The 22917-nt window shown below is 43.0% G+C and overlaps 1 protein-coding gene across 6 annotated transcripts in view; it reads right to left on the minus strand.

The window, feature by feature from the left end:
* The window catches only part of Dgki (diacylglycerol kinase iota), a 456269-nt gene that overhangs the window by 177934 nt on the left and 255418 nt on the right, over positions 1 to 22917 (minus strand). For all 6 annotated transcript variants that reach the window (XM_031381541.1, XM_031381543.1, XM_031381545.1 and 3 more), the window contains exons 13-15: positions 10215 to 10328; positions 8675 to 8812; positions 5560 to 5638 (exon numbers count right to left, since the gene is read on the minus strand). In XM_031381541.1, coding sequence (XP_031237401.1) covers positions 5560 to 5638; positions 8675 to 8812; positions 10215 to 10328 — 331 coding nt within the window. The remainder of the gene's footprint in view (positions 1 to 5559; positions 5639 to 8674; positions 8813 to 10214; positions 10329 to 22917) is intronic.

Consider the following 22917-nt stretch of genomic DNA (forward strand, 5'->3'; position numbering starts at 1 on the left):
TAAGCAGACTTCTCTCTAAAATAGTACACGTAAACAGAATCACAAAACCATTTTGGAGTAGAATCCTGCCATGGATTTGAAGGAGAGTGGGGATGGGCTATTCGGAGGATTTGGAGGGAGGAAAGGAAAGGCGAATATGTTGTAATTATAATCTCAAATAGAAAAAAAAGCTGTCCTTCGACAGTGCTTTTATTAAAAAGACTGAGGTTTTCTAGACAGAAAATGTACAAGCTTCAAACATTTATCTATCTGTCTGTCTGTCTGCCTGCCTGCCTGCCTGTCTGCCTGTCTGCCTGTCTGTCTGTCTGTCTGTCTGTCTGTCTACTGTGTGTGTGCAGTTGTGTGACTTCATGTGCGGCATGTGTGAAGACTTGTCCTTGGAGGTAAAAGCCACCAGATTCTCCTGGAACTGTAGTTATAGGTAACTGTGAGCTGCCCAACGTAGATGCTAAAAGGGAGATCTGGTCTTCTGCAGGAGCAGTAACTATACCCAACCACTGAGCCATCTGTCCAGATCCCATGTAGGTTTATTTTCAGTATGTAGAACACAACATAAGCAATCCTATAGTGTTAATTTTCACATCAAAAGTCCAAATTTCATCAAACTATTAAATAAATAGTTGAAATACTGATATATTTTTTACTTATATTTCATAAATGATACAATATAAGCTGGCTAATAATGATCCTAAAGAAGCTTAGAATCTTAGAGTTATTAATCATACAGCTCCTCAGTCTTACATTTGCTGCTTGAAAATGGACCAAGGACTTTTTAAAACCTGTTGTGTATATATACCTGATTGGATTTAACTAATTTTACTCCGACCTGTCTTTGATGACATACTAAGAAAGAGAATCAGCTCACAATGAGCCCCAGATGCCTGTGCACAGGGGGAGAAATCCTCCTGACTGTTCAGAACTGGGTCAACGTACTCACAAGACCTACATATGCATATTGCCAATCTGTATTTTAGCAAGCAAGGCTCCACCTACAGTTTCATTGCCAGCTTCAATTAAAATTTTATATTAAAAAATACTTCCTTCTTTTCAATATCAATTCCCATTAAGGCCTTTCTTGAATATCCTTTACCTTCTAAGATGTCTTTTTTGTTTGTTGGTTTACCAATATCATCTTTCAAGCACTATAGAAAAGTCATCCCTTGTGTGTGCACTTCTCATCTAACTCATGAGGAGGAGAAGCATGTGTGTTCCTCTGTGCTTTTCCTTCCTGCCCAAAATGATTTTACATATGTTAGCTCCTATCTGCTATCACAGTTCTCATTTATCTTCTATACATATTACCCTTACCCATTCTGGAAACTTCTTCCACATCTGTGACCAATCCTGCTGAACACCCTCAGTGTTTACTGTCTACAGGACTCATCTATACTATATATTCCTTCTATTACTACTTCTTTTTTATTTATCAATGGAGTCTTATCCTCCAATAGAACATTCTGCTACTGTAACAAACACTGATACTGTGATCTGGTAATTAAAAAAAAAAAACATAAGATGCTGTCTTTTATACTTATGGGGTATAGAGTGTGAGGCAAGTCTGAAAAAGAAGGGTAAGACATCATCGGAAGTGTCCTGATGTGTAACCCTCCTTTTAGGTGTGATCTGACATCTTTTACAATGTCATTCCAGGCAGTCTGGGGTAACATCAGCTTAATTAAGTCAGATCACAAAGACGCTTAGCCAGTTTTAACCAGTTCTTCTGTCTGTGCAGTAGTGCAATGAGCATGTGCTCCAGGAACAGTGCAATGAAAGCTCCATACAGAGACTCAAGATGAAAGGGAGTTTAAGACAGTGAGGACTTACCTAAGACAAGCTGCCTGAGCTCTGGAGCCCTGACCAATTGCAAGCAGTGTGTCTCAGCACCATCTCCAGCAGGGATAAAACTTAGCAAAACCACTGCTCATAGCAGCCTCTGGATGGAAATCTGTCTATTGTCTGTGATATGAATCATGGAAGCCATGGTCCTCTGAGTCACATTACCTGCATGTCTTTGTATATTTGGTGAAAGTAGTCAATCCTAAATTAGATTTAAATGTATACTCTTCTAGAGTCATAGGTGTATTTCCTGACCTTGTGCATAAGGTTCAACTCCTCTGAATCATAATTTCAATGAGGCAGTAATACAGTAGCAGCAGGGCTCTGACAAAGTTGGATGTGTTTAATATACATGTCCAAAGAGTGACAATCTCATTCACACCGCTGGGGAAATGAGAGCTGTGTTTGTCACTGACAGCTATAGCCTTGGTTATCTGGCCCAAACACTAATGTATTGGGATATTTTCTATGTACTTCCTCAACACTGTTATAACACAGCACTGATGAAGGCACCGGGCGATTCTCCAAGTGACAGTTACAGGACCAATGTCCTGACATCCCCAACTCCTCTTGCAAACACTGCACTTTCTCATGCATATATAGCAGGAGTTCATCCAAGAATGCTTTGGCCACACTGGGAAGAATCAGCACTCTATTTCCAACCAAGTGCAGCATACCTTCAATCCTATCAAATACAGAGACTCAGATTGTCATGTTTACCCCCTTAGTCCACAAAGTCAAACAAAATACCAAGGCTGCCTTCACCCCCTACCTGCCTTTCAGCTGGTGATTTAAAAACCACCTGCAAAGCAACAATTCTAACGAACTGTTCCAAAACAAATGTGATTTTAATTGCCCCTTCTAAAAGAAATACTACGTGAGTAGCTATGCTAAGAACTGTCCATTTGATGGGATGTTTCCCATTTAAGCCAAAATTCCTTTCTTTGCAGTTACATTTTTAAGACTCTGCCTTCATGCGACTGATATTTGTTATTCATTAGATATAGATGGGTTGGCATAATTCCGATTTAGAGTGACATATTTTCCTGACGTTATCCAATCCAATTTTTTCACAATGCCTCTCACGAGACTTTAAGTCACCCTCAAGGTATTTTGCAGCAAATTATACAACTCTGGTCTTGAATCCTTAACTTGCAAGTGGGTGGAACTCATGACATCCCCAATCCTGGCCAATGAGCTATTGGCTGCTAAGAAAAGTGAATCTTCTTTGAAGATATGCCCCAGGAAAAGTTGTCCATGTGTCCATGGATGACCACATACTCTTGTGCACATGGGTCACACTCAGATTCAGTTGGTAAGAGGGGAGAAGGAAGAGGGGCCATGAAGGTGAGCAGGGGACGGGGGTGGGGGTGGGGGTGGGAGATATGTTATAGGTAATCCAGAGGGAGAGGGCGAGAAGGGAGTGTAGTGCATATAATTAAGATAGACATAAAGATAGACAGACAGACGTTGAACTCGACTGCCAAAGAATAAATAAAAATATTTTAAAAAAATAAAATAAACACCAAACCTTAGCAATAAACTTCCAATATTAATATTTAGATTTTGGCATCCTTTAATCAACTGGTGTTCTTACAAAACTATTCTTTTGTAAACCACATTCCTATGTACTGTGGTATCTCTCTGTGCTCTCCTCATGCTGATTCATAAAAATTCCTTCCTAGTACAGAGGTGTATATCATTAGAACAACTTTCAAAATCACTTGGGCCCCAATTCAAGTTCCCTTGCATGAGCTTATTCAGGCCCTCTTACACAGTTAAGCCTCTTTTCACTCCTGAATGCCTAGTTTTGGAAATTTGTGTATCTGCGATACTGTATCACTTTACAGGTATTGTTAAGAACTTGTGAATCTTATTATTAAGGAATCAAGATGCATAAGACCTTATGGACAAGGATAGAGGAGACACATGCTACTGTGCACTGGCCAAATGAACTCTCTGTAAACATAGGAAGAAGAAGATCAATCACTAACAGAGGCCTCACATAGTTCTCTTGGAAAACTTTTCCTCATGACCAGGCAATAGCAGGGCTGTTCTAGTTTGTGGGTATTTCTGTTTTGAAGCATTTAAGGTCCTTCCATGATCCATCTATTCCACCCGGGATTTTTCTAGCTTTTCAGAGAAGAAGCACAAACTACAGTTCCTTCTTCATTTGGTATTATTGTTCTTCCTTAATGCAGAATGCAGTTCCACAGACACTTTCTCCTAATAGCTTTAGTGATGCCTGAAGGACCAGACCTGATGGAACCAGTTGGGACTTCCCAGTTGGTGCTTCAGCTGTATTTTAAATTCTAATGACTTGAACCCTAGAGCTCCACTGTGGATGTCTAGAGTACCAGAGTTAGATTTTTTTTCACCTGATTACCACAACCTGAACTTGGGATTCTAGTTTACAGATCTCTATGTTTAAGGTTTGAGGGGTTTGAAACCACTTGATCAAGCCCTGCAGAGCATAAGGAAATGAAGGGAAGAGTTGCTCACTGATAACTCTGACTTTCGTCTCCCAAGCTTCATACCTTTCATCACTATGTCTCAGTTACATCTAAGCACATGCACAAGGAGCGAGGCACCAACACAGTTGTAGATCAATGACAAAGGCAGAGGCATATAGTATCCACTAACAGGCAGAGTGCAAGAGACGGGTGGGGGACAGCAGAGACTATGGTCAAACTCAATCTTAAATTTTCTCAGTTCTGAATGGATAAGAAATGTCAGAGGAAATGTTTTACTGACCCATCCTTTTCTCATATAAGTATTTATTTTTATGCATATGTAATATTATTTTAGTTTTAAAATTATTTTTCATTTGAAATTTTCTTATGTGTGTACAATAGGTCATTACTACGTCCACCTCAAATACTCCTGCCCCATGGTCCTCCCAATGCACCTCCTTCCCAATTTTATGTGTAATCCACTAAGTCCAATTAGTAATGAGTGTTGCACATAGATGTGAGACTTTCCATTGTTTCTTGCCCAGCCTATGGAGGGCCACAACCCCAAGGCAAGTTCTCTCCCACCAACTGCCAACTCATCTTGCTCACTTTCAAAGTTTGTTCTCCCGGAGTCTTGGCCCAGCATCTTCTCATGCCTGAAGTTACTACAGCCTTACTCTTACTTGTGTCAGCCAGTGAATGTCCCTGTACCTTCCTAGCTACCTCACTGCTATCCGACTCCTTTCTCTCAAACTAAAAGATCCACAGTCTTCTATGTGCCAATATGTCTGTTTCTTTCCTTTGCATCTCTCCGAACATATTTCAAAGGCTCTGGATATACACTATTAAATTTTAATCACTGGTGGAGCTAAGCGCATCCTAATTAGTAAATAAATCCTTCTTTATCTAAAAATTTTATTTCCTTAAAATTTTCCATCCAAAGCTGGGGAGGTACCTCAGTGGCAGAGGACTATGCCCTCCATGTGCAAAGCCCTGGCTTAGATTCTCAGCACACGATGTAAGAGTCAAACGTAAAGATGACTTGGAATGACCTTCTGTCCCTGTCCTTTTGCTCTTAGCAGCCAGGTCTATTTATAGCAAGATGCTACCTGGTCCAGCTCCAAGGGTCATCATGAAGGTTAACAAGGAAGAAGAAGAAAACACAGTGTAGACATGCAAGAAATATGCAAGCAAAAAGGAACATGGAGAACACAGACAGAAACTTCCTCCCAGGGTGACGGAAACAGACGGAAACGGGACACGTCCTCACCTCGGGATTCATGGAACTCCAATGTGACGTGAGCATCAAATCCAAGGCTGAAGTAATTATTGAAGACGTTCAGAGGAAGCTGCAGGAATGGAGAAATCTGACATTATTAACCCAACACCCTATCTCTGAGGCAGCCTGTGGGACACAGAAAAATCACATCTGACTGCAGAGAGTGTTTATAGACAAGATACAGGGGCTCTAGAACTAACTCATTAGTGAAAGCTCAAATCAAAAGATCCCACAAATCATAAATCATACAGGAAGTAAGGAACACAGATACAAATTACTAAGTAAGAGCCACTCTTGTGCATGGTGCAATAACTTTGTCAAGCTGGGGGGTGCTCATGTGTAATAGATATAAGGAGATTGATTCCATGTGGATTTAGAAAATAAATTCCATTTCTAGATCCAGTCTAGTTTCCTTAATCAATGTGTGATTCTTTTCAAGATCTTTATATCCAATGCATAAATACGGCAGCCTAAAATAAACAATTCACATGTACTTGATTTTTAAAGGTTTTTTTTCTTTTGTTTTGTTTTATTTTGACAAATTTCATATAAAAGATAAAACAGTGAGAGCCATTTGATTCTGCTGATAGCAACAGGAAACAACAGAAATATATTATATATTTCATATTTAATATATGAAATCATATATTTCATATATACATAAAAATACATAAAATGTATAATTCAGATTCCTGTTTAATTAATTTAATCTCTACTATGACATTCGTAACAACTATATAGAGCACACATAAGCTCTAGTGTTCTATGCTCTGAGTCCCTGACTTTTATTCTGAACTAGCAAGAAGAATTGCTGTGAAGCCAAAGATCCCAGATTGAAATCGCAAACATGACATCATCTAAAAGCTTCAGTTCAATACTAGAACAACCAGAAAAGCACATAGAAAGTGCAGAAAAGAAAGTAAAATGATTACCCCACATTTCTCTCCCTGCCTCAGAATGCAAAGTAAATGCTAAACTAAAAAGAGGCAATGATGCCAGATCATTGTCAGGTATATGTCCCTGAATTGTACCCTTTTGTTACTAGAAATGCATGTTGAAACCTTCAACATTTCAAAAGTCACTATTTGAGTGTGTTCTATACTTCTTACTAATCAGAAAGGTTTCCTGCTAAGCTGAAGGGAGTATATTGTCCCATTAAAACAGATGACAGGGTAGACTGCCTTAATTTCTGTCTCCTGTGGGAAGGACCCCACACTGAAGCCCCTCAGACTGAGCCTGGATGGTTCAGAGGCTGCAGCAGCCCCTAGAAGCAATTTCATCAAGCTACAAAGCAGAGAGAAACTCAGGCTACATACCAATGCCAAAGCCATGTCTAACTCTTGGCTTTGTATTTGAGAATGTCCAGTCCCTGCACTTCAACAAAACCCCAGCCCCTGCAAGGATAGCATGGTGTTTGTGCCAAAAGCATAGAAACATTCTACCATTTATATTATTTTGGCTATGATTCTAACCCATGTCTTAGCAGCCACTGATAGCTAAAGAAAACATCTGGACACAATTCCCTAAGTAATATTCCAATTTAGACTGTTTTTAAAGTATTCACATTTTCCAGGAAAATGTGCCCCAATTTTCTACATATCCCCAAACTCCATTCCCAAAGCCCTTTAATTATCTGGATTGACGTTCTCTGGCTGCATCAAGAAGTCTTTCCATTTCTCAAGCTTTTGGGAAAAAAGAGTTAAATTGTAGGCCTCGCCAGTCCACATTTAGCAGAATGGCCTGAAATGTTCCATGTCAGTAGAAGGCCCGCTCCTTCTAATTTGGTGGCATTTTATACAATCTCGATAAGTCAAAAGAACAGTCAAAAGTTTCCCATATGTTTAAACAATGTTCAATTGTGAACTCAAATTCAAGTGAGCAATCCTGATGTCTAATAGAAGATTTATTAATTTCTGGACTGGTAATTAGGTGAAAACAAACAAACAAACAAGCAAACCGGGTGTGAAGAGAGATATTTAAGCCAAATAAGACACGTGAGTGTCTAACATAATTGCTCAGGACTGCAGTGAACAACGAACTTGTGCTCAGTGGGTAGATCCAAAGTAGCAAAGGTGTCATTGGAAGTGCAGGTGCGGGGTCCTTACCCTTACATTAGCTACTCTGAATCTCTGGAGAGAGACTCATAATGTTCATTCTAACAAGCAGACCAAGGGATTCTTAAGCCTACAGAACTATGGGCATGATGTCATGGAAGAAAGGCAAGAACTGAAAGGGAGGGAATGCTTACTCAGTGGCATAACCAAGTTCACCAGACACAGGGTCACGACTTAGGTTCAGGTGCTGGAGTGACGCTACATTTACAACAGTGGCCTTGACTGGGGTTGAGTAATTTTCACCATAAAAACTTAGTCACCGAAAAAAAAACAAAAAAAAACAAAAAAAAAACAAAAAAAAAACACCAAGACAGACTACTTATTTAGGCAAGTCCCAAGTCTATGAGGCAACTGGCTTAGATAATACCAGCTACACAGAAGAGATATTTGACGTCAGGCCAGCAATTGCTAAGGTTTTCCTCCTACTAAAAGGCCGTGTGCTTAATGCTTAGGAACATACACAAACTCCATGTTCTCATAACCTGTCTGCATCTAGCTCAAGAGATTAACAGATGTTTACATGCTTTCCCAGTGTAGAGCGGAAGACAGAGAACAGATCCCATAGCTCCGGAACAAGTAGAATATCTGAGTCCTGAGGGAGCATTCAGGGAGGGAGCTGATGACAATATGCTCAGCCTGGAAGCCAGAGTCCTAGAGCTATTCTGTTATCTTCTAGAGGGCAGAGCCCATAAATGGTACCCTGGAATGTGTGTCTTACCTCTTAAGCAGATACCCAGTGCTCCATTCGTGGAAAAGTGGGGGTCTCCTCTCAACTTAATTTATTTCTATTTTTATTTATTTGCATGTATATGTGTGTGTGCACATGTGTGCTAGTGTCTACAGAAGTCAAAAGAGGGTGCCAGATCCCCTCGAGACAACTGTGAACCAGCCAACATGAAGGCTGGGAACTGAACTCTGGCCCTCTGCAGGAGCACTGAGCACTCTTAACAGCTGAGCCACCTCTCCGATCCCTAGAGGAAGAGGTGCCTCACCTTACACACGCCATCTTCAAGTTCTTCGGGTGGCAAGTCTGGGTTTCTCTCCACGTGGAGGTTCCAGCGATCTAACTGTACAATGGTCCCATCTTCCACCTGGCACAGGATCTTAGAGACAGGCTCATCGGTGTAACCCTAAGGACAGAATCAGAGCACGGACCCTTGCTGTCTGGATCAGAAAGCCCTGCAGAGGGTGCCATAACAAGGCGGGGCATGGTCCTGCTTGCTGGAGGAATCCAGGGGCACACACAAGAGGGTGGGCAGAGGGGGAAGGGAGAAAGCATAAAGGAAGACTGAACGTTCGACCTCGTTCACCAATAGCTGATCTCGTGTTAGGACACCACCCATCTGTGGCCTGAGGCACGTCAGCCTGAGCATCAGGGCCGAGGACAGTCCTCTGCCCGGGGCTGTTGGTGACAGCATGATTATTCAAGGTACTCAAATACTGGACTTGGGAAGTACATTTATTTTTATACCACTTAAAAAGAAAAAAAAAAAAAGGTAAGGCAAAATGTAAGAATAACAAAACACTGATAGGTTTAAAACTCAGCTAAGGGCCAAATCGGTTTCTGTTATGGATCTGTCAGATGAAGTGACCATGAAGATCCTTGTCATACGAAACAGATGCCAAGCAATAACCTAACAAGAGGGGTTTAGGAGGTTAGCAATGGACATTTATTATTTTTTAAGAATATTTGAATTTATTCTCCCACAATTTCGTACACCAATATACCGTATTTTGACCATATTCACCCCTATTACTCTGTTACCTGTTTTCATGCCCTCTGACCCCTGCCTCCTCTCAACTAGCCCTCTCCAGCTCCCACATTTTCTTTTTAATGGTCCACTGAGCTTCATTGGAATTTCCTGGTTGAGTGTGAATGTGGGGTCATTAACTGGGCCTTGAGCTATTTACAGGGGACCTCACCACTGAATAGAAATTACTGCCTCCATCGGCTTTTAATGCCAATAGCTCCTGGGCTGGCAGGTTAGGGTCTTGTGGCTTCTTTTACTGTAGTAAAAGATAAATGTATACATGAAATGGCCAGTTAGCAACAGATGGGGCTTCCCATCACACCTTCCAGAGAATGGTACCCAATGAGAAGGACAATCAAGATACCAGTCTCATCAAAGCTACAATAAGGATCATCAGAAAACCTCCATGTTCAAAAGAAGTAGTAACTGTCTCAAAGGATAGGTCTGAAATCTAAAGCATATTTACCATTATGGCCAGGGCTAAGGGTCAGGGTGAATGCAGATTCGCAGGATTGTTTCTCATGACCACTTGAGGCTGACCCACCGGCCGTGCCCTGGTGGATACCTCAACACTCACCCTATCTGTTTATTAACGAAATGTTTCCCTCACAGTCAGCCCCTCCTCCCTAGATGATTCTTAAGTCTAAACTGAAGAAGTGATAAAGAAACAGGCCGTTTGAGTCCCACTTCTAACTTGTCCCTCTGACAGCAGCAGCTTATTGCTTCTAGCAATGAACACAGAGTGCATCTGCGGATCTGGTTTGCTCCTCCATGTTCTTACCCCGCCCCAGTTGAGCGTCCGAGCCAGGTCATTCCCAGTCCCCAGTGGAAGCACCCCCACCGGAGGCTGTGGGCTCAGCTGCAGCTCGTCCAGGATGGAGAGGATCCAGCCCACCTACAGACATATTGGGGGGCCAGAAGAGAGAAGAGAAAGACAATAAGTCACCAGGAAGGAACTTGAGGAGGCTGGAAAGGTCAGAATGCTCAAAACACATGTTTCATACAGTGGTCAGACAATAGAAAGCCTGCTTACTTCAAGTGCTTTCAAAATGGTCAACCCCTAAAATAAGAAAAAGACTACTTTATGCCTGCTTTATTATGTAAGCAAATTGGGACCCATCTGCATGTTTATCTAGAAATACACTTTAAAATGTAGGAAAACTTAAGGTCATTTAGATGGGGTAAGAGAACAGAGTACCAGAGAGAATATAAAACTCAGAATCAGCCTAAATTCCCACGCAGCTCATACAGGCTGCAGGACCTTGATTAAACTGCATAACTTTACGGAAGACTAATTTATCTGATTTTTTCAAAATGAGATAATAAGACCCACTTCACAGGGCCATATACAGCTTAAACCGCAATGCATATAAAGACTGTAGCCTGGTCTATGGCTGATACAGGCACTCATTACGTAACCCCCCCTTCACAGCATCATTTTGGAAATTTGTAGTGTTTTCCTAATTGTCCCTAAAATCTCTTTCATGATTCACTATGAAGACATGACTATGCATGGGATTGATGTCTAATATAAATCTAGACAGAAAGTACAGACTTGCACACTAGAATCATGTGCCTCACTTAATCTTTGTCCTAGAGGAAAAATAATGCTTTAAATATAGCCATATTATAATTTAAACAAACAGCTCCTAAACTAAACGTAGCAAAAAGAAACCTATAAATCTTTATGATGTCACACAGACCCACGTTCCATGGGTCTTCCTAATACTTTTCAGCTTCATCTTACATGGTGGAAGTACAAATGACAAATGTCAACAAGAGATTATGTTAAAGGTGATTGCTTCAGTTCCCAACGCATATCAACTTTACCTTAAATTTAGAAAAAAAAAAAAATCCTGCTATAAGCCACAGAATTCTTGGCCTACTCTTCTCTGACAGATGAGCTTTATCATCTTAGTATTCCATTCTAGAGCTCAGCAAAACAGTGGCATGTTTTAGTCTCTACTTGTATGAATGTCGTGTCTTTTTTTTAACAACATGCTAGCAGTGCATTTAATGAGCACTACCAACTACATGCACGACAGCGGAGCCGCTGAAATAACGAGATTAATGAGCTGGGCTATGCTGGATAAGACAAAATGGCTGCCCTCAGAGTTCATGCTAACAGAAGGTGATACGCTGATTACAGTCTCCATGCTATCCCTGAGCAACATCACATTATCAAACTTCAAACATGTCAAGATGAGGCCGTTACTATATGTCAACATAAAGAGACTCCGTAAAATAGTTTAATTTTAGTTTCCACTTTGTAAGAGAGTTGAACGATCGAGAGGCATTAGTTGTCGCATCATTTATACATGAGAACTGCTGTTCGTAATGAACCAGTTAGTGAGGCCAGCCTTTGCAGAGCCACAGAGAGATAAGTTTTCATAAAGAGGTGAGCATAGCGAGGCCTGCCAGCACAGGCCCACAGGTCCAACCTTCTTAGGAAGCTGATGGAGGGGGATGGTGAATGAGGCTAACCTAGGCAATTTGTGAGACCCTACTTCAGGACAAAACAAAATGAAGAGGTGAATAGGATTAGCTTAGTGAGAAATGTCCTGTTGGCATGCCCTAAGACCTAGCTAGGCTTAATTCCTAACACCACAACTAACTAAATCAATAAGACCAAACCTGGTACTGGAAATGGCCTGACTATCTGAAAGGCAGCAATATGTGATTTTTGACATCTCTGGATGTAGAGGAAGCTCCAAGATGCACTACATGTGATACACTACAAACACAGATCTTTATAAGTGTTAAAGCCATTCCTGGACCATCCTTAGATGGCAACCTGGATTTCTTTAGTTCTTCTTGCTCACACGATGTTGGGCCCTATGTGGCCCTGGTTTGGGCCCAACAACACAGTACCAGTCAAGTGGTCCAGGTGCTAAGTCAGTTCTCACGGCTGTGCTGGACACTGTTTCAGTGCTGAAACACAGCTAGGCACAGGGAAAGCTGAAAGTACTGGGAAACCATAGGAAGCATGTGGAAGGTCATAGAAAGGTCACAGGCATTTGGAATGCTAAAGGGAGACACAGACAGCACTGAGAGAAACCAGATCTGCAGACACGCAGTACAACTCAGTTGTCTAATTCAACATCCCATCCAGAGAGGAATAGATGCTTCCCCCCCCCCAAACTTCTCTGAGAGAAGGCCACTCATCCTCTCTCTTTTTCTAGATTTAAGTGATTGTTCTTATTTTAATTTGTCTATATGTCTCTTTCCTTAGAAGGAGTGTTGTTGGTTTACCCTTACAATATCTGATCTTACTGTAAGCACAGCAGTGCCAGAGGAAAGAGGTGAGAAAGACATCTCCTTGCCCACCAACAAAACACAGGGCCTATAAGGTGAGGGAAAGGCCTGGAGCAGTGGAGGAATCCAGTTTGCTGTCTGTCTAATAATGAGGGATGGAAGTATCCCCTGCTGGTAAGTGGCTGTAGTGTACCAGTGCTCTCTGGGCAGGGGGAAAGATGGTGGGGACAGAGTACAGATGACCACTGCCTGAGGCCACGGCCCTGGGACTGTAACTTGGAATGTCCAGAAAGAACCTGAGAGAGCCTCTGTCTGGTAAACAGTTAGGCCAATCTCCCACTAACCCTGGACGTCTTTCTAGGACGGAAGCTTTCACCCCCTACGGCAGACCCAGTTCTAGTCTGATAAGTCTTAAAATACTCTGTAAGGAAATGAAACAGATAGAAAGCGAAAATCAAACAACCGCCTCTGAACATGAGCCTACAAAGGAAAACTCTAAATCACTTGAAGGCTCACACCAAAAGGGATGGAAAAGCAAGGGGATTAGCCACCATGAAAGGAGTCCTGTGACTTCCTGTGATGAGTATGACAGCTGCCAATCAAACCTTCTTAGGCTTAGCTGCTATCTTGCTTTCTAAAAGAGAAGTTCCCAAGGGATGAGCGTCATTGAAACTCAGCTCTACACAGAGCCTTGGGGACTTGGAGGATTCTGTACCCTCCTCTTCAAGGACAAAGTATGTATCTTCAGACTTTCACACAAAGCTTTCTTTACATGCAAACTGGATGTGTGAGTCCTATGTGCATTGATGTACCTGTTTGTGCCTGTGCATGCATAGGTGCGTGTGTGTGTCTGTGTGTGCGCGCGCAAAGGGATTTCAATCTCCTTAGTTCTCATATCAAATAGTTTGACTATTTGACTATGAGCAGGCCATCTTGTATGTCATTGCTATTATCACCAATGAATGACATCTTATGACTTTTAAAACACTTTCATTGCTTTGATGTTCTCGTGGGCACCCACTGTTTCACAGACAGTCCTTTGACTGAGTTGAATTAGTGTCTACTCTTGGAGCAGTCCCAAATAGTTTTTCCTCCAACAGGTTCGTCATCACTACTCAACACCCAGCTGCCCAAAATGCAGCACCATGGGGGGGTGGGGGTGCAGAGGGCCCAGGACCCAGAAGGAGACACTGGACTTGGAACCAAGCTCCCATGGGTACTGGAGTGAGTGGACCAGTCACTAAGCACATTCCTTCCCTTCCTCTTCTGCAAAGTGGAGAGTAATGGCACCTGAGTGTCCGCACCATTTTCTCTATTGACATGCAGACCTTGCTTTGCACGCACCTGACAAGTAAGAAACGAAAACTACCACTAACTGTGACACCCCACTGTATTTTTCCTCCCTGCCCCCTTACTTCGACAGTGAAGGTCATTCCCTAAAATCAAAATGCCATCTTTTCCCACTGCTCTGCTTAAGAAAGATGAGCCTTAAACCTGGAAATCAGCCACACTCTTGCCTGTCTCCACACCAAGAAATCTGTCGTCTACAAACCGTAAATAATACCAGCAGCCAAACTTTCCTGCAACTGAAAGAGGCCATCAAGAAGAGACGGGCCCATCCATTTGCCTAAGAATTTCCAAAGAGCACACATGGTGGGACTGATGGCTCCAGCTGCCTATGTAGCAGAGGATGGCCTAGTTGGTCACCAATGAGAGGAGAGGCCCTTGGTCCTGTGAAGGTTCTATGCCCCAGTGTAGGGGAATGCCAGGGCCAGGAAACAGAAGAGGATGAGTTGGTGAGCAGGGGGAGGGGGGAGGGAGGAGGGAAAAGGGAAGAGGGGTGGGGTTCAGAGGGGAAACCAGGAAAGGGGAGAACGTTTGAAATGTAAATGAAGAAAATATCTAACTAGAGAGAGAGAAAGAGAGAGAGAGAGAGAGAGAGAGAGAGAGAGAGACATGCTGCCGTAGTGGGAGAAATGGGGATCATAAGTAACATCCTATATTTTTGTCCTTATGAAAGCAGAACAAAAATATGTAAAAGACCTTCAGGCCCCAGAGCTGTAGTGGGGTGGAGGGCTCGACCTCCCAGGCTGTTATCACAAGCCTGCTCTTGCCACAATCCCAGATTACAGGCTCTCAACTAGGTTTTCTGTTTCATCAGGCTTTAATGTTCCCCCAAATTACCTGTGCCAGCCCACTAGCCCCCTTCCAATTATTCCCTCCCCAACATACACCGGTGAAGAAAGTTATCCTGATTGAGCCAAAACATTCCCAGCTTTCATTCTGCCCTTCTTTCATTAGGACCAGCAGGAATGACAGCTTGAGAATTGAGTCCTCCTGCTTTGCCTCTTGCCTGAGCAGGCACAGCAGCAGCAGCAGCTGGCCAATGCTGCCACCACCTGCCTGCGCTCAGCTCTAGCTGTCACAGAAGGACACCAAGTAACATTTGCCTTCCACAATGCACTTGACATTGGATAGGGCTAAGGAGTGTGGATGACAGTGAATTGGCATTTTCCTCAAACAGAACAGGCTGAAGAGAATTGAGGCCACCACGATGGAAGAATGACAGCCACATCCCTCTACTCTCAAAGAAAAGCAAGGCGCAGCAGTGGGCTCTGACAGGTACAGTCATCTCTGGCCCTCTGTATCAATGACTTAAGTCATTGCTTGGACTAAAGTGTCCAAGAAAACATTCACTTCGACACTGCAGGTGCACGTTTTCTTCTGGTCACCATTCTCTATAAATGAAGCCATTTCCATAGCGTAAGGAGCCCTGTCTGAAGATGGTTTGTGGTGGTCCCCACAGAAATGTTACATCGCTTTATATCAAGGACTGTGCCTCAGCCAGGTCGGTAGCTAGGAGGAGTCTTGAAACAAGCCACCCACAGATGCCAAGGAACAAACTACCATTTTCCTTTTAAAGCTTTATATCCTTAATTTTAATTTACGATATAATTTTAATTTTATAACTTACTACACAAGCTGAAGAGATGTGATTATCAGTAAACAAGATTAAAAAAAAAACTAAAAAAAGGCAAAGTAAAGTGTAGATTTTGGATATCTATCTGCTCCCCACTACTGGTGAATCCATGCTGAGGACACAGCATGTGCTCTCTCATGGGAGGGTAAACCACGGGGGGGGGGGGGCAGAAATCAAGGGAAGAAAGGGTTTCACATGGCCAACAAGGCCCTGCCGTGGTCTTGCCTAACTTGTCTTTTTTTGAATAATTTCTGCCCTGCACTCCTATCCATTCAGGAATATGGGCCATCTACTGCTCTGAATCTAGGAAAGCCAAATTGAACAAGAAATGTGAAACGAATGGCAACTGTCAATCTAATTGAAGACTTTTAACAAGACACTAGAATCGCTCAAGATGAGCTGGATGGTCCCACCTAGTTTCTCCAAGTCAGGACCCAGGCGGGCAGAGGTCACAGTTTATTCCACAAGGAGCCATAGTAGGGGTGCCTGTGGCAGAAGTGTCTGAGTCCATGTGCTCTTCCACTTGTGAGCAGAGTAAGCGACACTGGATGTTTGGCAGTGTGGTATAACCAAGAAAAAAAGACACATCTGTACAATGTTGCCAAAGAGTGATATTTCTAAAAATTCTATTATTCTAAGCATAACAATCTATGAAGGAGCCACATCACCTGACACCCTACACCTATGTGCTTCTGACGTGGGAAGGCCAGGTGCAAAGAGACCCCACTGTGTTACCTAGAGACAAAGCCACTGGCCACTGAATGGCAGATCCAAACTGGATGGCTGCATACCTACAGTATCAGTCAGACTTCAAAGACAGTGCAAGTAGCGTGTGAAATAGTTCACAGTAAGTTACACTTTGCATGCTGGGATGTTTTATATAAAATGTAAAGGAAATACGAAGTACAATTTGCCCCCTACTTTTCAATTTTCCTCTTAAAAATGCCTTCTAGAAAAAGTCAAACTACAAATGTGGCTTTTAACCATAATGTCCCTGGACAGCAGTGGTCTGAACTATTGTACCACTGACTTTGAAGAAACTTAGATATCACAATAGTTGTTTTTGCAAATTTAATGCCACAGAGACAGTAGAAAAGCCACATCTTCCATATCCAGTTCCAAGTGCATTTTGAGAGGTGAGATCACTCCATCTACCCCCTTGTATGTTTCATTAATACAAAAACAAAATAACTGATATTGAAGCCTAAACCCTTTTCTCCAAAAGAATACATTTCTACATATTACAAGATATGTAATATGGAATACTTCACATGGTTAATATGCGAGCAGCAGCTGCTGCCAAAAATATTCCCTCTGTGATTCCTCCTTCAGTGGTGTCACCGCTCGGGAAGAATCCTGACAGTATCCAGTGACGTGCTCACCAACCGAAGGCTGCATACCTCATGTCAAATGTGTGCCCAGCATGCTGGAGAATTTACACTCCACTTGCTTAAAGCTTGCAGTCACCTCCCAACCCCCAATGAGTCACTAGGCTGTCTCTCTGTATTAATTCTTCTTCCATCCAAAATAAAAAGTCTCACATTCCAGAGGTTTCAGAGAGGGCTCAGCAATTAAGAACACTGGCTGCTCTTCTGGAGTCTCTGGGCTCAAATCCTAGCACCCACATGGTGGCTCACAACTGTTGCAGGGCATCTGGTGTTGTCTTCTAGCTTCTTCCATCACTAGGCATGCACACTGGATACAGGCCCACATACAGGCGAAACTACTCCACATTCCAAACTAGCAATCATGTGTGATAAACATTTCAGAAACCTATGTCTACAGGAATGCCTCACTTTGACATGGAGAAATGAAGTAAAATCAAGTTTATTTGAGATGTCTAGTTAAAGGTTTATTTTCGTTGATAGAACATCAGATGCTAATAATGAAAAGAATGATGAGCCTATGAAGTGCTCCAACCCCAAGCACACTGCTCTCATTTTAGACATGACTATCGCCTCGAGCACAAGTAACTCATGTATTTGTGAACTCCATGGGACAACATGACAAGTGAAGTCAGGAACAGAGATAAAGTCCCTAAGAGGAAAAGGAACCCAGCACATAAAAGCCATTCTTGTGTAGTAGTGATTAACTGTGCTGTGTATGATGAGAAGACAGAAGAAAGAACCAGACTGGAAACACCAGAGGAGGCAGGTCAGTTATGTACCAGAGGGGCAGGTGACAGACGACAATACCAAGAAGTTCACAGACACTGAATGCTGGGATTGACTCTGGCTCTCCGCAGTTCCTCACAAGGTGACTGGGTTCCATTAACCACTCTGGGTTCTTTGTTTGGTTTGGTTTCCCCCGTTGAAATTGTTCTTTTGAAGACGCTACTGTTTGTTGGTCTCAAATGGTTGTTGGTTGTGCAGTCTCTTAAAATTCAGCATCCGCCTGTGTCTTGAAACCTATTTTCTGTTTATTTTCTTGACAGATCACACTTTTTCCTTTCTATTCTTCTATTATTTTTCAATTTTCTTTGGGGCTTTAGCTCAAGCTCTGTAATTGTCTCACAAGTGTTGGGCTATCCTGTAAGTACTGAAATCCTATCCTTCAAAATATTTACCTGACTGTAGAGAATGCTCCAGTACTGCATGACCTAACACTGTGCCTCTTGGAATATGTGTCTGCCTAGTAGATAAAACAAAGGAGTGAGGAGGGTGAGGGGGTCCCATCAAGGGTGGATACTTGGGGAGGGTGGGGGAGGGGAGGCACCTGAATCAGTAAATATGTACAGCTTAGGACTAGTGAGTAGGCTATGAATACAGATTTGAGTTAAAAAAAAAAGAGCTTTTGAGACATGCCAGGTTCTATCTAGTTGTCACTGAAACTTAAAGAAGAGGAGTGTGGGAGACTGAAGTCACAAAGGAAGGTAAGGAAGGCAACTGTAGCCAAGATTCATGAGTTTCGCCTTTCATTAAACGGTCAACCTGGGAGCTGATGACACCACGAAGAATATTCATTATCGCCAGAGGAGTCTTCTAGATATAATTCTTAATACAGGAAGCTTGTAAAACTCTATTATAGTGTTGCAACTTGGCAAATGATCACCCAACCTTACGCTGGCATGGAGAATGCTTTGAAATGACAGACACAGAGAGCAAAGATTTCCTTGTGACCCTCCTCTTTGTCTCCCCTCACTCTTGCCATGGTGAGTCACAGAAATCAGAATTCCTCCTCTCTGAGGTGGCTCATAAACTCCTTTCCCTGAAGCAATTTATAAAGCTTACAGTGCAACTCTAATTTTCCCCTGACTTTCTGCATAGGAGCTGGCCATGAAAATTCTGTTCTACCTTATTGGGCAGTAGATCACAAGACCCACATGCAGAAGGGGTCCTCTCTGCCCCACGCCTGGGAGGAATGAATGCTATAGGCAGTCCAAGAAGGATCTATACATCCAGCCTTGCTGGGCATCCACCTTCAGCCCGGGACCATTCATCTTCCCCATACCTAACTAAGTACAGGAGTGATTTGTTTTCCCTGGATCCCTATGTCCTCAAACTGAAGCACTTGAATTAAGTAAATTCACTATGATTTTCTCTGGTTGCTTATCATCTATTCTGAACATCAGCTGTGACCCTTAAAGTAGAAAGAATAGGGCCCACGACGTTTTCACTTCTGCACTAGCATAGGTCCAAACATATCTCTGTAGACCCTGTAACCACTGCAGATTTAACAGGCATTGTGGGGAAAAAATCCATCACTGAATACACTTTGGAAAAGATAGGATAGTTTTGTTATCTACTGCTATGAAAGGCAGCATGACCTAATGGAACTTGGGGAGGAAAAGGTTTATTTAGCTTATACATCTCAATCACAGGCCATCACTGAGGGAAGCCATGGCAGGAAATCAAAGAGAGTAGGCAGTAACTGATGGTCAGACCAAGGAGTGCTGCTTACCGGCTCACTCCCTGTGGCTTGCTCAGCATGCTTTCTTAAGCAACTTGGGGGGCAGAAGGGGGTGACACTATCCACAGTGGGCTGGGCCTCCCACATCAATCATTTATCAAGACAACATCTCACAGACTTCCCTGTAAGCCATTCTGATGTAGGTATTTTCTTTCCAGATATGTCTAGGTTTGTGTCAAGTTGATGAAAACCAACAAGCACACAGGCTTGTAAAACACGTTTTTTCCTTTATGCTACAAGACTTTATAAAAAATTTTACAAGCTAATAATTATAGATCCTGAAGAAGGGTAAACATTATTTTCTCAACCAGGATATTCTACCAAGCAAGGGCCAAAGGAACCCACTGATCTTCCCTATTCCAGTTTCATTCATTAGCATTTAATGTGTATACATTAGCATATACTACACACCCAGTGTTTTGTCCAGGGCTCCCAGGTTATGAAAGGAGATTCTGTTGCTACCTTCGAGAATAAAGTATCATAATTACGGAATTAAAGGGGAAACCAAAGACAGAGGCCAAGGGGAGATATGAGACACAATAAACATGGATTCTGCAATTTCCTCACAAATAACACAGAGGAAGAGCTGGGGAGATGGCTCAGTAGGCACAATGCTTGCAGCATCAGCATGAGGATCTGAATTGAAATCACAATTCCTACTTAAAATGCAGGGTGTGGCTAGTGGTACATACCCTATATCTCCTTATTGGGGGCTAGGGGGCAGGGACAGAAAGATCCTGGGGCACCTTGGCCATCCAGTCTAGCCAAATCAGCATGCCATAGTTGGGGAGAGAGAGAGAGAGAAAGAGAGAGAGAGAGAGAGAGAGAGAGAGAGAGAGAGAGAGAGAGAGAGAGAGAGAGAGAGAGAGAGAAACACACCCAGGTGGAGAGTAATGGAGGAAGACACATGGGCTTGACCTCTGACCTCTCATACCTACCTGAACATAAATGAGCATGCATGCACAGACAAACAGGAAAGTTATAAATGCCAACAAAATGAACTGACCCCTGAGACAACACTGTGTTATGCAATGCTATACATTTTACTTCCAAAAAGAACCACAGAATTTCAGTATAAACAACACTATTTCTTCTTATTAAATATAACCAGTTTTTAAGAGCAAATAGCAATGTGGCAGGACAGTGGTGAGGAGAAATTCTCCAGTGATAACTGCTTCACCCATACAGTAGTTGGAAAAGGTGCCACGCACCACACTACCTTCACAAAAACTAACAACTTGGGTGAGATGTCTCAGTGCCTGGTCAAAGTACAACAAAAAGAAGCACACTGAACAAGACAGGAAGGAGACACTTCCAAGTGCTGGCGACAAAGATAGCCTAACCTGGAAAAGGGAAGGAAATTACATTAGACCTGAAACCCTGTATTAGTCTTAGCAAAGTGAAACCAAATGTAAGAGAAACAGCTCCTGACCCTGCCCTAGGTCAACTCTCAGGGAGCAAGAATTACCTCAATCCACTGCTCTCCAGCCTCAGGCAAGCTGAAGCAGTCTCAGCCTGCTGGCCCAGCATGAAAGCTAGCCCAGAACTCTGACTTCAAGCTTAGCACTAAGCCTCAAAAATGATTTCTAGCACCAAGTGAAAATCATAGGACCCATAACTGGGCTAGACCTCACCAACTAATGACTCCATCATCTGAAACACACCCGTACTCCAGAGGGGCAGACTCAAATCTTGGCCTTCCCCACTGCCTGCCTTGGAATTGGTCTGAGATGTCCCAAGATTGCATAGGTCCTTATGGTTGTGAGACCCAGTTGTGACCCAGGTTAGCATCAGTGTTGGGGGCCAAAGCACCATCTCTGACCTCAGACTTGAGGCGGCACAGCCATGCCCAAGCAAATCCTCAAGGAAAGAGCCTCTAGTCGTACATCAGTCCCACTAGCCACTATCTGGAGCCCCAGTAGGAAAGACTCGTGCTTTGGCCTGCATCCCTTCTGGCTGTGGCATAAGCCTCAGTCTGAGACTGCACTGGCTTTTTAAGCTGGGGAATGTAAGTCCGACTCAACCGGCATTAAAACTACCTTCCCCAGCACCCAACACCATGCCAATCTTAACCCAGCCTAGTGCAGCCCATTTTCTGATGATGGGATACATTAATGACTCCAGGACTAGGCCTTGGAACCCAGTGCCAAGCATGACGCTCAGAAAGTTTTAAAAGCTTCCACTCCCAGGCCTGTGCTAATAAGAGAGTCTGTGGACCTACCTTGGTGCCAACACAGACATAAGTCCCCGGTCTATTAGGCTTGTGTCTGGGCCAGCATCACCTTCATCTGATTCTAGTTGTCTTAGGCCATAAGTCTATTTCATCTATTCACAGCACATAGCATCACCAGCCATGGGGCTACTCCAGCACTGTCTAAAGTTCATAGCGTGAGACAGCTTTGAAACATGAGTGAGCACAGGCCTGAGGCTGGTCTCTGTGAGCAAGTTGCTCTGAGTGAAGCCCAGATCTACAGCTAGGTTTGGGAGTTGATCACTGTTTTTAGGTTATAACTTGGTTCAAGCTGAATGAACTACAGACCATGTGGATTAGGCTAAGCATGAGCTTAGACTGCCCTCTAGTGGGAAAACTGTGACAACACACCAACGGTGAATGCCGGAACTGGTCCTCTAAGGCTGAAATGGCAAAAGCAACTGCAGAGGAGGTGGGGAAAGCTCTCAAGAGTTTCTCTAAGGAAAGGCCCAAGTGAAAACAAAATACAAAGACTGGAATAAAAGCCTAAGCGTCAATGCTCAGGTGACATTAGACGATGTCACAAACCAACATCAAGAGAGCTGTCAGGAAACCAGAGTCTCAACTATTGTGAAAGTAAAGCACAAGAAAGTAACCCCGGTAGGTGGGCGTGTGCAGATTTTTAGACTACTGGTTTAAAAACAGCTGGTTTGAGAAAACTCAAGAAAAGGTGGAGGAAAAAATATTACTACAAGAGAGAAACAACAGGGATAAAAGAATTTTAATTCTTTATTGATTTAATGTTTGTGAGAGGGACAGAGAGAATGGGAGGGAGAAAGGGAGAAAGAAAATACAAAGCACTGGGTGCTCTGTGCTTGTGCCACGACCCGCATGTGAAGGACAGAAGCCAACTTTTGAGAGTCATATCTTTTCTTCTACCATATGGGTTCCAGGAATTGACCTCAGATGATCAGGTGGGCAGCAAGCTCCTTTGCCTGCTGAGTTATCTCGTTCATTGGCCCATAAAGAAATAACAAGCCAGGCTATGGTGGTGCATGCAGGAAGCAGAGGCAAGTGGATCTCTGCGCCTTGAGGCCAGCTTGATCTACAGAGTGACTTCCAAGACAGCTAGGACTATACAGAGAAACC

Source organism: Mastomys coucha, unplaced genomic scaffold (assembly GCF_008632895.1).
Source record: "Mastomys coucha isolate ucsf_1 unplaced genomic scaffold, UCSF_Mcou_1 pScaffold20, whole genome shotgun sequence".
Classification (NCBI taxonomy): Eukaryota; Metazoa; Chordata; class Mammalia; order Rodentia; family Muridae; genus Mastomys; species Mastomys coucha.